This window comes from Uloborus diversus, chromosome 1 (genome assembly GCF_026930045.1).
Source record: "Uloborus diversus isolate 005 chromosome 1, Udiv.v.3.1, whole genome shotgun sequence".
In the NCBI taxonomy this organism is placed as follows: Eukaryota; Metazoa; Arthropoda; class Arachnida; order Araneae; family Uloboridae; genus Uloborus; species Uloborus diversus.
The window spans coordinates 189,019,183-189,036,730 of record NC_072731.1 but is presented as its reverse complement, the minus strand read 5'-3'; the positions used below and the strand labels follow the sequence as shown (position 1 = coordinate 189,036,730).

General features: G+C 32.8%; 1 protein-coding gene across 1 annotated transcript; it reads right to left on the bottom strand.

The window, feature by feature from the left end:
* Positions 1–8,802: 8,802 nt before the first annotated feature.
* On the bottom strand, positions 8,803–17,426 carry LOC129217794 (major facilitator superfamily domain-containing protein 6-like protein A). Its single transcript, XM_054852137.1, has 4 exons — positions 17,417–17,426; positions 13,687–15,057; positions 12,630–12,797; positions 8,803–8,893 (listed from the first exon to the last, which is right to left on the bottom strand). Exons 1-3 carry the CDS (start codon positions 17,424–17,426, stop codon positions 12,631–12,633), a joined length of 1,548 nt encoding a protein of 515 aa, XP_054708112.1. The 3' UTR covers positions 8,803–8,893; position 12,630.
* Between the last annotated feature and the right edge of the window lie 122 nt (positions 17,427–17,548).

Here is a 17,548-nt window from a genome sequence, read left to right as displayed (position 1 = left end):
AATTGTTTTCATTGGAGACGAATGTAGCAGTAGACGAAGAATATGTGGAGCAACTGATAAAGATTGGCCAAGTTGAGGGAAAAAACAGTGCAACAAATTTATAGAGAAAAGAGTTTTGACTTAAAAGTCACTTAATGTTCACGGGTAGAAAAACAATAACTTGTTAGCATTTCATTTTTCCAGAAAAATCAGTAAGTCTGCTTTTTTACTGAAAAGATTCAAATCCGATACAGATTCGTTTTCAAAACTTTTCATTATTCGCAGTACCTTAAATTTCAACCTAGTTAAATTTCTGCTCTATGAAAATCAACCTCAACCTCCATCGATTTCAATAAATGGAGCTCTTTGAACGGGAAATAAGTCTGGTCAATAGCATTCCTGCTCAGTGAGTTAAATTACAGTATTCCTACTAATCTAAACAACTCGAGAGAAGAAGAAAACGAGTCAAGATGGGATGATGAAGATGCAAATGATGAATGGTAATTTTAAAATAAATGCAATGGAGATACATTGTGACGCCATCGTCTATATGATAGTTCTTTCATCCTTCACATAAAACAACCTAGGACAGAAAATTTTTCGGTGGAGTATCTGCATTCTTTTCAGGATACAACAAGTAAGACATATAAGAGGAATAAGAGAAAGATATCATTTTAGAGAAAATGGTTTGCTTTCTAAGAACTGGTTCAGCTTCTATGAAACGAAGATAAGACAGAATTGTTTTCCATGATTGCACTAGCTATATGATTTTATGTTTGCTCTTAATGATGTGACGGTGATTTTCATCGAATAAGACATCTCTAGTGCCATAAAATCACGAGGAAGCTAATTTCTGGATCTTCGTTCATGCTTCCCACAGCTGAAGCCCTAAGGCAAGTTATTTAGTGCTTATCAAGGTGGACATCAGTGGGGCAGTATGTCCAAAAATTTAGCCTTAACTTCAATTTATGATTTTGGTTTTACAGTAACTGATGAAAAGCATGTTCTTATTTGTTTGAGTTTGACCGAAGTTTCAAGTTCTTGCTGAAAGCGAATTTACGTTATGCAAGTGTAAAAAAACTGCTCTCAAATAACTTGTGGGTGCTTCAAAAATGGACTTACCTAAACACCTATGTGTAAATGCTGCAATGGAAAATGTTGTGTACTCGTGTAAATTACTTGTAAATTCAAACGCTTTAAATTGCCTTCTATATAATCGTTGTATGCATCACTTAATCAGATTTGTATTTCAATTTAGTTGTAGTTTTTGTAACAGTGAATTATATTTCAATAAATAACAATTTTATTAATAGTAAAAATATTGCTATCTTTATTAACGTAGCACAAAGCTTCTTATTGTAGTAATTGAATATTTCTTCCTCTTACATCGTTTAAAACATAGAACAAACGGCTCAAATCGTCTAATGAGAAAAAACTTGAAATTTGTTTTAAAGCGTTTAATAATAATAAAGATTGGAGTTCTGTAAAAATAACGTCTGTGCCCCCTCCCCCTTATTTCAATTGCACATATGACTGATAAAACTGCAGAATGTGAGTGAAACTTCCAAAAAATTGCGTACTTCATTTCCAAGTGTTTGAAGGGGTTTTTTTTTTCTTCTCCCACCGATAATGAAAATTGATTTCGTTTTAACTAATAAAAGTGCTGTATTTATTCTTAAACAACAATTCAAATCTTTGTTTCAAGTTTTGAAATATTACTAGCTTTGTTTATGGTTTTCAATTTCTAGTTTTATTCTTAGTTTTGTAATCAATTTTTAATAGTAAACTTTAAAACATAGGCTCGGATTTTCTGATGTTTCGGATTTCTGGGGTTCGGATTATTGGGTTCTACTGCAAATGAATTGATTTTCCTTAAAACAGTGCTTTAAAATGCATAAAAAAAGCATTTCTCAAACGACCCCTCAAGAAATGTTAAAGACTTTGATTAGTTAAAGTTTTGTTTAAAAAAAATCAAGTTTTTAAAATTACTTTTAAAATTAGGAGGTTTAGAGATATTTTGATAACTTTTTACGCTTTAGTAAGCATAATAGAACTCCCAAAAGAAGATACAGTGGGTATTTTTCAAAAAATAAAAAAGAAAAGTAGTTTTAGATTTTTGACCAAAAATGGTTGCCAGGGGGAGGTTTGGGGGGGATTTTGAGTTGCCTCGCCTTCCAAAAATGTTTATTAGTACATTGTCTACATGCATGCCAAGTTTCATGATTTTATCACAAAATGCAGTTTCCGGCTATATTTTCTACCAGAGCCCCTCTACTAAAAGGTATCATCCTCGTCAAAATTATGTTTGAACTTAATGCTGCTTGGGATTGACCTTTCCAATTTTATCCATCTCATATTAAGCCAATTGACTGTTAGTCCACTTGTTGATTTTTTTTCTGTTGGTAAGAGCTTCTTCCAATGGTTTTATGGAAAGAAATTCTTGTGGATTCATTTCGACAACTCTGAAAGAGTTCTTTCTTTTACTATTTTGTATTATATGATATCAGTCGCTAGAGTTATACATATACGGAAATTTTTTTTGCATAAGATTCTATAACTGCAAAATCAGCATCTTTGGGCAAATAACTATGCCCACTTAATAAAAATTTAAGCTTAATTGATTCAGCTTTTATAACTTCACTCTGAACCAATTTCAATAAACTTAACACAGTTTTTATATTTCGATTCTGTCCTGAACATGAATCTGAATGCATTATATTTTTTTTTTTTTTTGAAAATCCTTTGCGTACAATTTAATGTGTTTAGTTAAACACGATGACACTTCTTTTGAACCCGGCGATGCTTGGGTTATAGGCCCAAAATACATGTAGCCCTAGTTAGTCTTTAAATCATGGCAACCAAGATTGTATACATATAAGTTTCTCTTGTAATAAGCCACTGATGTGGATAGTTTCGGAAATGGTAATGATTTTTTTAAATCAAAACTAAACACGTATATTTCGTCTAAAGCTCTTATTCGATCATTAGCCATACTATTACGGGCAATTTCTGCATTTTGCAAGTGTTCGTCATGTTCAACTTCAGCTGCATTTTTTTCTTCATCTATTGTAGATTGTTTCTTTATTGCCAAATAATCAGATTTTGCACAAGCATCTTTTGAAGGTTTCTTAAAATGTAAGTTAAATTTTGTCTAAAATATATGGTAATAAAACTTTTCCTTTACTGGTACAATTTGCTCTTCATTACATTGTTCGACATACAGGTTATACATTTTTGCAATAGAAAGATCTGAATTTAAGTATCTGAGTCTGGGATTATGACTTCTTGTACTACGAATTTCTAGTTTTTCAGTGTTGCCAACAAATATCCCGAAAGAAGAAGAATAATTTAATTTTTATTTCAAAGTTTATTTAAAAAAATGTTGATAAAAGGTGGACTGATTCACAATGGCTTCTGAAATTATTATGCAATACATTCCGAAGCTATTAAAAAAGGGCAGTCTAACCTAGAAAAAAGTAGCCACCAAGTAAATCCTTTAATAATTAAGAAGATTATTATTTAATTCATCAAAATTTCCAAAAATCAGAAAATATCAAAAAGTGTACTTAACCGCATAGGCTTCTAAGTGGCTCAGTTCTCAAGAAAGGATAAAGTTGTGCTAATTTTGATATATTTGCTATTTTTAACTAAGTATTATTTTTTCACAATAAGCTTCAAAACTTTTAACTCAAAATTTACTCGACTTTGTAAAAAACAGATTATTCTTTCTGCATGCTAGACCGAAGCTCGACTGATGCTCAAAAACTTGTGAGGATATTTGCTAGGGAGCAGCATCAATCTGTTATGACTGTTGGTTCTCCAGTTATAATTCGTTTTGAAAAAAAAGCACTGCGTAAACGAGCCCCGCTCTACCTACATTATATAAGTGAAAATATTACACTTATTATTAGTTAAAATACTCGGTACAACAGTTTACTCCGGTAAGCGTAACAATATTCCCCTTCGAGGTAAGTTGCTACAAATTACGAGAATGTATAAAACTTTTCAGAATAAATTGCCTTAAAGAAACCCTTTAAAAAATATAAATTACGGATGTACAATATTTATGGCCGACATTAAATTATGTTTCATAATAACACTCGCAGTAGTTATTTCTAGAAAAATAGTGTAGATTTTTCAAACCAAGCCCCTGTCTCTCTTACTGCTCATTTATATTATTTCTAATGTAAATCTATGATTGCATTATTTTGCATTTAACTCAAGTTAAATTGGAAATCATTTAATGTAAACACTTGAGTTACACAATATTATGCAATAGAAAAAGAAAGACGAAAAACAGATCCAAAAGCAAACGATAGCTTTTATTAAGTAACTTTCACGGTGTTAACACGGTTCTAAACAAGTGTTGTTTACTCTGGAAGTTGAATTCGCGGAATCCAACAGAGATATTAAATTGCTATTCGGCATAAACAGCTTCGTTTACTGTGTTTAACTTTTTAAAGATGCGTTGCTAAAATGTTTGTGTTCAAAATTATCTCTTCTGTGTGCGTAAAAGGGTGTGTTGCTCCTGAAAAATAGAATAAAAATACTTATTCCGTGAAACCAGGACTGCGGATTCGGAATCGTGGAGTCGGAGACGGGATTCGTAAGTTTCTAGAGTCGGAGTCAGTCATTTTTCCTCCGACTCCACAGCCCTGTATTTAACTTTCATCGATCCTCTACTAGAATTAAGGACGTTCAAGTGGCAGATCAGAATTGTTTAGAGTTGAGGCCGTATTAACTTGCTTCAGAAAAAAAACTTTTTCACTCTAATTCTTTTAACAGCCATCAAACAAACATAGTATGAACTTCCTATACGGGAGTAAATAGATGCGATACTTAAAAAAAAAATCATCAGAAAACATTAACATGTAGATGTTATATTTAATGGAATAAGGGAATGTTGCCGTCAATGGACCACATAACAGTTTTTGATTTTTTTAGAAGGAAATCCAGCCTAAATTTTACGTTAGTTATAGGAACAATTACTCAGTTTATTTCTCTTATAATAAAAACATTCACTTTTATGATAAACGTACACAATAAAGAATGAGCATTAAAAACAAATATTTTTGCATGTGATTTATGGCAACTGGTTGCTGTGGATGGAGCATCAAGTTTCCATGGATGAACCACATTCTCAAATTAGAAAATCAATGCTTAACTTACAAATTATTTATTACAGGCGATCAACAATCACTTCAAATAACAATAAGTTATAGATAAAAGAATAAACTTTTCTATTAAAAAAATTTGGGATAGGAGGAATATAAAAACCTTACACAACACACATTTGTTGCCATCACACCTCGTTCACCACTTGATATTTTCCCAACCTGTGCAACAACATTCTCAACTAATATTTTTTTGGCCTCTTTTGAACTGTTCGGAATTTTATTCGAAACAAGATCGTACTTTCCGACAAGGCTCTCTAAAATGTCAGAGAACTTATTGGCCATTTCCTTACTGAAACCAGGGGCGTAGATCTCAGACTGCCAGAGAATAACAGTTTTAACAGACCATTTGTCTTAATTAAATCTGCGCGACATGTTATTTCTCTCAGCGTCTTGAAGGGCCAATTCCCCAAATTTTTCGAAATGATTCCAAATAGGTCTCCTCCAGTTTCAAAATAACATTTACTAATAATATTCCTATTTTGGAGGGATTATCTCCTAAACTTTTAATAAGTGACATGACAAAAGTAACAGTAAACCAGTTTTTATCTTTATGCTGTCGGCAAACACGTTCCATGCTCTCACTTGTGCCCTGGCCATATTTTACTAATATTGGCATCATTAATTAACAACAAAAATACTTAAAACTGTATTACTATTTTTAAAATATACAATGAATTTTATAAAAAAATTTAAGTTGAAATTATAATATAGTGAGGGAGTTTCATGAATTACTAAGAAACCTTTTTTATTTGTTATCATATTTATTTAAAAACTAGAAAATCGCCCGTCAAGATATGACGGGTGAAAATTTCGTAAAACCTCTTGAAAAACGTGATTTTGCCTTTTTTCGTAATCATGAAATTTTAAAGCACTTAAAACTGATGTAATGGTGTTTTAACCCTAAGATCACCTTCATGAATGTTTTTAAGAGTTATTGGCACTAAAATTATCCCTTTAGCGTGAACAGGTAAATCAGTAGGTAGAAAACTAAAGTGGTGTCCCGTATTTGGACCACTTCCTCTAAGAGGACGGTAAAAATCTTATTTGAAAGTTTATTTTATTTACTTTTTATTTTAACTAATGATACCTTCGTACCTGCCATTTCTAGCTTATCCGGTGAAGAGTACTATAGCGATTGAGGGGGAAGGAAAGAAACTGAAGGGAAAACTCTTGAAATGCATATTCGTGCACACACACACGCCTATGTATACATATATATAGTACATATACAGGGTGCTCCGTTTTAACCTGCAAGACCTTTATTTTCGCAACTGTTAGTTCAAGATGTATACTTCCAATTGCAAAAATGTTCAAAATCAAATGCATAGTCAAGATATTGAAAATTTCAAGTAAAAATAAAAATAAGTCAAAAAGTACAAAATTTAACTTTTTATACGGGCCCCAGGTCACTTAACTTATATTTAAGGAAATAATCTCCGTCGAAAAATAATCCCAACACAATACGTTAGACTTTAGTACACGAATATTCACCGAGATATGAAACGCAGTGTTTTGTGACTTACACAACTTTTCACTCGCCGTCAATAACACCTTTTGGGGGAAAATATAGCGGTTAACAAGTGTTTAAAATTATATGTGTGCATAGAGTGTGGTTTTTCAAATTGTTCGAGGTTTTGTAGTGTGTTTTTGCGTATCATGACTTAACATTTGCTTTTTTTTTAATAGTAATGAAAAATATAAAGGTCTTGTTTTTCTTACTTTGACGACCAGTCATTCTTCTGAAAGGGCTATAAGTTCCAATCGCATCTTTTGTATGGTCCCTTAAAATTTTAAACTGGTATATCTCCTTGAGTTTTTGACACACAAATCTCAAGTTTTTCATGTCAGTAATAATTTTCAGTGGAGATTATTTCTCTAAATATTAGTTAGGGAACCTAGGACCCGTATAAAAAGTTAAAATTTTGTATTTTTTGACTCATTTTTATTTTTACTTGAATGTCTTGAATCTGCATCTGATTTTGAACATTTTTGCAATTGGAAGTATACATCTAGGACGAACGGTTGCGAAAATAAAGGTCTTGCAGGTTAAAACGGAACAACCTGTACATACAAATAGATATAGATACATATATATAAGGGGAAATAGGCTTCAAAAAGTTAATAGGCTCGAAGTGTGGGCTCTATTGGGGCTTGAATTACTAGGAGTTAATGAGTGAAAATACTGTTACATATATATCCTCATTAAAAATAAAACTATTAACAGAATAACAAGTAAATATATGCAATAATACTTATAATAAAAAGATTCTTGGTTAGTAAGGTTATATACATCCAAGTTAAAATGCCTGGTAAGGGCCCACTATAAACATCCACAATAACATTTTCCGAAAAAGAAAACGAAACGGCTTAGTGAAACCTAAATGGGAAATAAACGCGTTTCCGTTTCTTCCCCCGATGTTTACTGAAGAGGATGAGAAGAGCCTAAAAATCAGCTTTCATTTTGGAACTTAAGTATGTAAAACAGGATTAACATAATATGAAAGTGACGAATAGAGTTACATTAAAAGGCATATTATGCAAAAAGAACAGACCAGTTTTAGCAAGTGTACTCGAGATACTACGGTGGGGCTTTCTCTTTTTTTCTTCTTTGAAAAATAATAGAGTTAAAATATATACATTAATAATAAAGTTAAAATATATACATTATATATACAAAGTTAAAAGAATCGAGGTTAATAATAGGATACCCTAGCTAGAATGCTTGATAGCACGCATTTTTTGAAACACACAAATCAAGTAATGCAATGAAAAGAAAAAGTCTTAGTGAGTTCAGTTTGAACAGAAACGCAAGACCACACCCTTTACCAATATACATGTGGAAGAGATGAAAACAGACTGGAAAATCCGCTAACTTTTTGGGATTCGTAATTGCGGGTAGCCAGTTCGTTAATTAAATTATAGATGGAATTTGTACCAGATGGATGCGAGAAGTAATTCTAGCATCCTTGACGACTCTGCAGTAGACTGTTCTCGGACAAAGGAAGGTCTAACACTGATTACGCGCCTGCACAAACTTCTTCGTCTGCATATCTTCGCGGTCTAGTCATGGAATTGGTCCATTGACTGCAACCTTCACCTACTAACAGTTTGAAATAGTGAACTTGATAATGCTTCTTAGTATTAATAATTTTCTTTTTACTTAAAAGAGGTACGTTATCCCTTAAAACAGTTGCTTTTTAAACATTTAACTATGTGTATTTAGTAGTTTGGAATATGGTAATGTGATAGAGATAAAGAGAGATAATGTTTCACATTGGAATCTAGTGTTAAGCAAGAGTTATCTTTTTTGTATATCACTAAACCATACATTACGAACTAATTAAATTTTTTTTAATGGAAAACACAGGCAATATTTTATATTATAGTCGGCCTACAAATGCATGACGGTTTTGATTTACTGTATTTTAAAAACATCTTCACAACAAATAATTTTAAGTAACTAATTATGAAACAAATGTTTATTTTAAGAAATACAGTGACGGATTTCATGGTGACCTTGCCATTTAAGTTCTTTTACAGCAATTGGTACGTTCAGCATTGTAAAGAAAAATCAGTTCTTTTAAGCACATAATAATGTGATAGCTTTTGTTTTCTTGAAAAATAATGAAAATAGTTTGATCGAAACACTGATTATCTCTCTACAACCCGTCATGTACTTGTGGTCAGCACAAAAATGATAATACTTGTCATATATTCCACTCATGTCATTTGGTTACCTAAAAATAGAAGAAAAAATGTATGAATCATCTGTATGAGTAGTAACATAAGCTTGTTCAAAAATACTTCCTTAAGTACTAGGTAAGGTAGCATCCGTTTTTCAAAACTTAATAAAATCCATTGCATGAATCAGAAAATATTTATTTGTTTTTTATAATGTAGGCGCATATCTTAAGGCTTATTTTACTTAGTTTTGAAGATCAAATCAGATAGGTGACGTCCTCCATTCTTCGTACACTAAGCCCATTTCTGGCGTTTTTCATGACTCTCGCTTGCATAGCAGGCGTTATGTCGGCAATTTCTCCCTGGGTGTTGGTTTTCAAATCTTGTAAGGTCCTTGGACGGTTCCCATAAACACGGAACTGTACAAGATTTGAAAACCAACATCCAGGAAGAAATTGCCGACATAAAGCCTGCTATGCTAACGAGAGTCATGACAAACGTCAGAAATCGGTTTAATCAGTTTATGGAAAATGAGGGACGTCACCTACCTGATTTGATCTTCAAAACTAAGTAAAACAAAACTTTAGATAAGCGACCGCATTATAAAAAACATGTAAAGATTTTCTGATTCATACAATGGTTTTTATTGAGTTGTTTAGAAAAAAAAAGTTATGCTGCCTTACACAGTGCAATGGAGAAATATAGCTGCATCTAATAATACAACACTCTTCTCGAATAAAATATTTTGCTCAAAGTGTTAATGAACATCTTTTGTTAACTTAGTACTTCCTAAATCTGGTAAATCTTTGGAGAAACCCGACGGAAAGCACCAGGAGGTTTATTGTTCACAATAAACCTAACAGTTTTGATGAGAGTATGTAGTGTTTCTTTGTACTCCGGGGGAACATTTTTTGTGTGTTCGAATCGTCCATGAAACATATAACGTTGTTGAGTTTAAACAAAAAGAAACTGCATTCAGTATTTTCCTGAATAATTTTGTTGTTTCATGTACAAAAGTATATTTGTGTAATTATATTTTATTAAGTAACTATTTTTTGAAATTTGATTCGTTTAACAAATGAGAACTTTTTAAGCTAATTTGGAAATTCTGCATTTTTAACTTGCTTTTCCTGAAGTAAAACAAGTTGATTTGTGGATCACATGACTGACTTCCTTCTGTACCAATTTAATGATAATAGTACCTTAGAGTAAGCAAGGAAACACTTAAAATATTTTCACCCCTAGTTCGTCTAGAACCGATGCAAAAAAAGCATTTTACAGTGATTAATTTTTCCAATATCGGTAATTTTTACGGGATTCAATGGATGACTCTAACAATCGCCAATAGAGTGAGATTGAAACCAAATTCTAAAAATAATGTTTTTCGCCCCATTTGTCACCAACTTGGCGATAAATCACCAAGTTGGTGACAAAACTTGGAGATATAAGCCAAGTGTTTGTCAAATTATAACATCACTTGAGTTTGCATTAATATTTACATTGTTTTTTCCCCCAAAAAAGCGTGAAAACCCTTTTTGCACATCCGAATACGACCAAAAAGGGAGGCGCACAACTAGATCCCACTAGGAGTCTACAATCTACATATGAAATGTCAACTTTCTACGACAAAACGTTTTTGAATTATGCGAGATACTTATATACACACGTACATACATACACACATACAGATTTCAAGAGAGAACTCGTGGTAATTCAGTCGGAGATGGTCAAAATGGACATTTCAGGTGTCCATACATTCTTACGCCCATAAGCACGAGTGGTAGGGTTGAAAAACTCACTCAACATTCATTCGGGGATGAATAAAATGCAAAATTAGGTCGAAATTTGAGGGAAATATTTTCTCGAATACAATACTTTCTTTACTATGTAAAAGGAAGTAAAAAATAAGAACAGAAAGAAAACAGGGAAAGAGTTGGGGCAGTCGGGGCTACCCCCGATTGTTGGAATAGGGGGCATGTTGAACCGGTCACAATAAGTTTAATGCAATTATCATTTTTTTATTTAAATTTATGAACAACTAAGAGCACCTGTAGTCTTACAAATCATTTGTTACGAAATTGCATGGTGCAGTTACATTAAACAAATTTTATTGCAGAAATAAATTTTATAGTTTTTTTTCCCATTGCTAAGTAATTTTTCAAAAATTAGCACCCATATTTTTTAAAGTGGTTTTTATGAATAATGGAGTAATGAATTGTACTCCTCTCCTAAAGTAAGTTCTTTTAGTACAAAATTACAAGCGGGTTTTCTTACTTTTTAACGTAAAGAAAACAGCATTTTTTGAACCAAGAATCCAGGGTACGTTGGTCCACTTTTAGAAAATCCACAAAAAGTGAAAGCTTTTAGAAGGATTACAGAAGCAAAATTCTAGTTCTAAGGACATCAGTGAAGTTGATGAAGACCCTAGTTGCGCTGATTCTTGAGAAAATATAAGATGGTTCTGAGCAAAAATAGCGCAAAAGCAGAAGTTGGTCAATTTAATGTTTTAATATGTTAATTTGATCTTTTTTCAATGTTAAACACGAAAGAACAAAGGTTAGTTGCAAATATTGGCTCATTTTATATTATTATACTATATATATAACTATTTATTATTAAAATTGTTACAGAAATTGTTTTCATAATTCGGACCAACATACCCAGCCCGAGGCACATTGGTCCACTTCATAAAGGTTTGTTAAAAAATTTATGTAAAAATTTAAATTTTCGAAAATATCTGGGATAATGAAAAATATTTCATGAAACTAATGACAAAAAATTAAATTGATCATTTACTGTTTTCATGAAATAAAAACGAAAAGTCGAAGTTTAGACTAACGTTCCTCAACTCCCCCTGTAATAAAAAAAATTGTTTAAATAAAAATTAAAAAAAAAAAAACGTTAGAAACGATAAAGATCATAACTTAAATACGTCAACAAATAATTGTAAAATAGTGAAAAAAAGGCTTAGAGGGAGAGGAAGAGCTATTGACTTTTATAACTTTTTTTTAAAAACTTTTGAAAGATCTCCATCAGATTTTGAATAGTTACTTCGATAAAAGAGTCAAGAAACTAGTTGAATAGTTTATCCCGCAAAGCTTAAGCTTTGCGGGAAAATTGAACCCATTGTGATTCCAAATCAAAAAGCGGACTTAAGTTGCTGACAAATATGACCAAAAACCAACTTTTGACGTAGAATAAAATTTACGGAAATGTATTTTTTGCATCTATAATTGTTTCCTTCATAGGCGAAAGATAGATAAAGAGACAAAACAATAATGCAGTTAGTAAGGTAACATGTGCATATGATTTGTTAAAATCAAATACTTTAACTCTGAAACCAAATATCGCGTACCATTAAACCATACTTTTTTAAAATGAATAAACTAAAGTTTTTGAAAATGACTTTTTTTCTCTAAGACATTACTACATAACGTACCCTCGGCGGAAGAATTCAGGTCGCATTACTTAGTACTGATAGGAACTAGATGTCTCTAATATGTTTGAAACTTTATTGAGTGAAAAAAAAGAGCCTAATTTGACAGAAATCAAGCATGATTTTAATAACAACAATTCAAACCCAATTAAATTGGCTAGATAAATGTGTTTTAAAGAGTAAAAGTTTTTCATCTTTTTATGAAATCATATTATTTAGAATAGAATTCAAGACCTATCTTTATGCAACATAATTCACAATTTTTTAACGGAACCTAAAAGAAAAAATGTGATACATTTCCCAAAAAATGCAAAATAATTCTTGTAATTACAGAATGACTATTTAGTTTTCAATACCTTAGATGCCTTTGGAACTCTTGTTGTGTACATATCTTCGCCTGACATACAGATATAAGCCATAAAACACAGAAGAAACCAAACATATGACTGCTACAACTCTGAAAGCATTTCTGCCTCCGTATGCGTTCATTATGAATGCACTAATCATACTTCCAGAAACTTTACCTGAAATATTGAATGTAAGTAAAAGTATTAAAACTACATAAAAGTATACATTTTTTATCTTTTTGCAATCAGAGCCATCTCAAAGGTCGCTCGTCAGTTAAGCACCTTTCACGGGAGAACAGTTATTGCAAAATTGAATTGGTGAGTAACCACTCTAAAATGGTGTACCGGTAATGAACGAACAGGTTTTTAAAAAAAAGACTCCTTCAAAGTGAACGATGCAGTACGATATCCTAAAAAATGAACCACCATTCATTTAATCTGTGAATGGTTTGGAATTTGGTAAATTGTTAATCCTAACTTAAATATTTTTCGATTAAATTTTCATTGGCATATTTTCTTACTTTTGGTAATTTTAATCGATTTTTCATAAAAGAACATTATTGATGCAACGAAATATTTTCAATGCAGGTAAATAACTTTTGCAAAAAGAACTTTTAAAAATAAGTAAAAATGAGCGAGTTCAAAGTAAAAATGAGCGAGTAAAAAATGAATATTCCTCTGAGGAACGGATCATTTAAAGGGCGACAATTCCTTTGCCTAATGACTATTTAGAACGCCCATAATAATCAAACCTGACCCAACGGAAAGTAAATATTATGTTCTGTTTGTGCAGCATTTTCGAATAATTGAAAAAAAATGTTATAAACCAACTCTCACACGAAGTATCAACACTATTCGAGTCACTTAAAATCTGTTCTAAGTTACAGACGTTTTTAAGTGTTAGCTGCTTTCACAAAACACACGTATATGGTACGGAAATTGCCACTACCATACTACATTATACGGCCACTCCATATACTATAACGCATCCAACGAAAAATAGCGATATTGCCTAAATAAACTCTTCGAAAAGGAGCCTTGCAATTGAAAAGTTTTTTCAACTTACCTATACTGTAGTGAATGCCTCCAGCTGTTGCAATTACTGTAGCTGTCATCCCTTCAGGGGCAATATCATGAGAATTCTGGATCACTGCCACCCATAACAGGTGATAAGTTAAAATGCATGTAGCTTCTAACAGTAAAGATAACCACGGGTTATATAAAACTGAGTACCCGATTGCACTTATTACATATCCAATGAGTCCTAAAAGAAATATGTTCGTTGGTCCAATCTTCTCCACCCACCATTTGGAGGTCAACAGAAACGGCAGTCCATACAAACCAGCCACAGCTGGCAGCAAGCCCATTAAAACGCTTGAAGCTTTCAAGTCTTCTAAATACCAAAACATGTAAATCTTTGTAAATCCCCAAGAACTACCTAAAATGAAGACAACTATCGCAAATGAAACGATATCAGGATTTTTAGCCATGCCAAGTGTTTTCTTCCACATGTGTTCTCCCGGTGCTTTAATTACCACTTCAAGTTTGCAAGCCGCCATTAATGTGACTAGAAGCATTGTGAGAAATAAGTAAAACGCAGAATAATAATTCTTCTCTTCTCCAACGCTGGTTGTTGCTTTTACGATGTAACCACCAAGAGAAGAAAACACCAAGACACCAAAAATAGCGAAAAATCGTTCTCTTCCATAATGTGAGCCATGTTCTTTTACTAAAGTCATGGAAGTGACATCCAAAAATCTATAACAGTTAGAGAAAAATGTATAAAAGATAACGAGATTGATGTAATACACCACGAGAAGATTTGTCCGGTAACTGCGAATGTTGGAACACTCTTCAAAAGATAATACAGTGCAGTTAATTTCACAGTTAATTTTATCGTGATCATTGCAACTAGTGTATGATATGTTATTAAATAAAACTGCGTTTAAATAATGGTAGCCGACACTTTCAGACTTTTGAGAAGCATTGACATTTGCCACTAAAGAGAAGTTCATGTAACTTGCACTTGACAGTAATTCACATATTAAGTTACTTCCTGTACACTTCTGAGTCACATTTTTCGAACACTGCGCATTGCAGAGATCTAGATGTAAATTGTTTGCAGTGAAACTTTTCGCAGAAGTTGTTTCCAGCCTGTAAAAAGATTCTGAACAGCTCATTTTGATGGAATGGGAATTATTGCATTCTCCATTTAATCGTGGAAGTGTAATCAAGATTCCTACAGTTAATATTGCAAGGAGAATATTTCCAATAAGAACTGGTTTCGATCGTCCTATTTTATCTGCTATAATTCCGGCTACAACTGGTCCACAAGTTTGAACAAATGGAGTTATAATGTACAGTACTGAGACTTCTGATAGAGTCATTCCTCTTTGCTTCAAAAAGACTATGAGAAAAGAACCCATGACTGACCCACCTGAAAAAGGAATATATGATATAAACTGCAAAATAACACAAAAACTTTAATGAGTAAGAAATTGTTAAAAAATAGTTTTTGAAAATTGGTCTGGCAAAATATTTTGAGTCATTTTATTATTTTTTTTAAAAATAACAATTTTGAAACTTTATTAGGTTAATAACGCACCGGATCACAAATTTGTTGCAGCAAGGGCATGTCCATAAATGATGCCATACATTTTTCAGCAGATCTACCCCCACCCCTTCCTTCTTAGTAAAGGAATGATGCTAAAGTGAGAGTATAATGCTATTTAAAAAATGTTTTATCTTTCAAGACCAATATTTTTTTCACTAAGCTTATATATCTATGTCTATGAAAACAGTTTCATCTAATTCCATTCACTTTAGATTTTCTAAACTTAATAAACTCAAAATGACTGTTTTATGAGAATGCCCCTTATATTAACTTGTTACAATATGAAGGAATCAAGTTATAAGAAAAAAACATTTAATTGTAAGAAAATGTAATACTTTTTAAGTATATCACTTTGGTAAATTTACTTTTTGACCAATCTATACATTTTGTCTCATTGAGTTAAATTACTTTACTGAATGATTTTATCTTTTTTTTTGTTGTTGTTGTTTGTCTGTGTGTAACCAGGGCTGTAGAGTCAGAGTCAGAGTCGAAGAATTGGAATCGAACTGATTTTGGAGTAAAGGAGTCGAAGTCGTTCGAAAACATGCCGACTCCGACTCCAGGTTTTTTTTTCTTTAATTTTCACTGACTCTTCTTGCCTTTTTTAAGAAACTGGCTACCAATTAATTTGATTACATCTATAAAGGCCTACTAATAATTTAATATTGAAATTAAATGAAGTTTATTGTTTTTTTGTCCATAACTTTTCTCTAAAGAAAAAATATGGTTCAGCAATGGTTTGGGACCTAAGTTAGATCACTCCAATCATTTAAACGAAAAAAAAAAAAAACATAAAAATCGTTTCACCAAGTGAGACGCTATGAATTTACAAACAACAAAGCGCGAGTATGAAAGTTGAAGAGTTCCCTCAATTTTTCCAAAATCCCTCATACCCTGACTTGAAGACCATTAAATAACCGGGAGAAGTATACCGTTTCAAACAGAAAATGAATTTTCCTAATCAGTTCAGGCGTCTTCTAATATAATTCGGGGAACATAGTACATAAAAAAATTCCAACGAGGTCTGTTAATTAGTATTGCCATAACTGTAAATGAAACTGACGGCTTCATGAAATATTAAATCTAGAAGCTAGAATACTTGTCAAACTTCAGTAATCGGACACCAGTTACGATATATTTATTAAAGAACATAAATTTAATCGTCGGAGAGGGCAAGGGGGATTTTTGTCTACAGTTCACCTTGAATTGAACACAAAATATATTTCAAAACTGAAATATTATAAAAAAAATCAATGACTAAATGAAGTTATTTATTAGCAAAAAATTTAATTTAATTCTGATGTTTATGCGTTATAACAATGTTATTGGTGAATTTAAGCATTTTACGCTTAGAAAGTTTCTTGTAAACCGAGAAATACTGAACATATAAGTGTTTTATGTTTGCAGTTATAACCTCCCCTGCCTCCCTGCAGCATTTTTGGGGGTAGCAACATCCAAATTCGTTTCAATCGTGCCAATACCTTTCTGAAAAACTAACTCTCATAATTATATGACAAAAATTGAATGGAAACCCACTTGCCCCCCAACGCAGTTATAACCGCCCCTCCCCCTGCACCTTTTTCGGGGTCGGCAACATCCAAATTCGGTTTTCTTGTACCAATAATTTTCAGAAAAACTAACTGCCATAATTGTATCACACAAATTGAACGGAACAGCACTCCCCCCCCCAGCACTTTTATCACTGCCCCCTTGCCCCCCTGCACCATTTTCGGGGTTGGCAACGTGCAAATTCGTTTTCCACGGACACCTAACTTTCTGAAAAACTAACTCCCATAATTGTATCACAAAAATTGAATGGAAAACCACTTGCCCCCCAGCAAACTTATAATTTTTCCCCCTTCTGCCCCCTGCAGCATTTTCAGGGGTAGCAGCATCCAAATTTGTTTTTCTCGCCCCAGTACCTTTCAGAAAAACTAACTCCCATAATTTTTATCACAAAAATTGAACGAAAATGCCACTTGCCCCCCAGCGCACTTATAACCGCCCCCTCTGCCTCCCTGCACCATTTTCTGGGGTGCCAACATCCAAATTCGTTTTCCTCGTGCCAATACCTTTCAGAAACACTAACTTCCATAATTGTGTCACAAAATGCGCACGGAAAACCATTTGCTCCCAGACTATGTGGAGTTCGTGGATTCTGCTGATATATAAATGGGACAACCTGGTAGCATTGTGAAGGCTACGCAGAGCCTAATCACAGAATTCTGATGCTGCCAGGATGGATTTTCCCTATTTATAGACGTGTACTTTGCACTTAAGAAATAGGACTGTATTGCAGGGAAGTATTGAAGAG

Excerpts from the sequence above, each read along its gene's own strand:
- LOC129217794 (XM_054852137.1), bottom strand. Across the intron at positions 12,798-13,686 it reads AGGCATTCACTACAGTATAG|GTAAAGTTTCTGGAAGTATG; the intron begins GTAAGTTGAAAA and ends TCAATATTTCAG.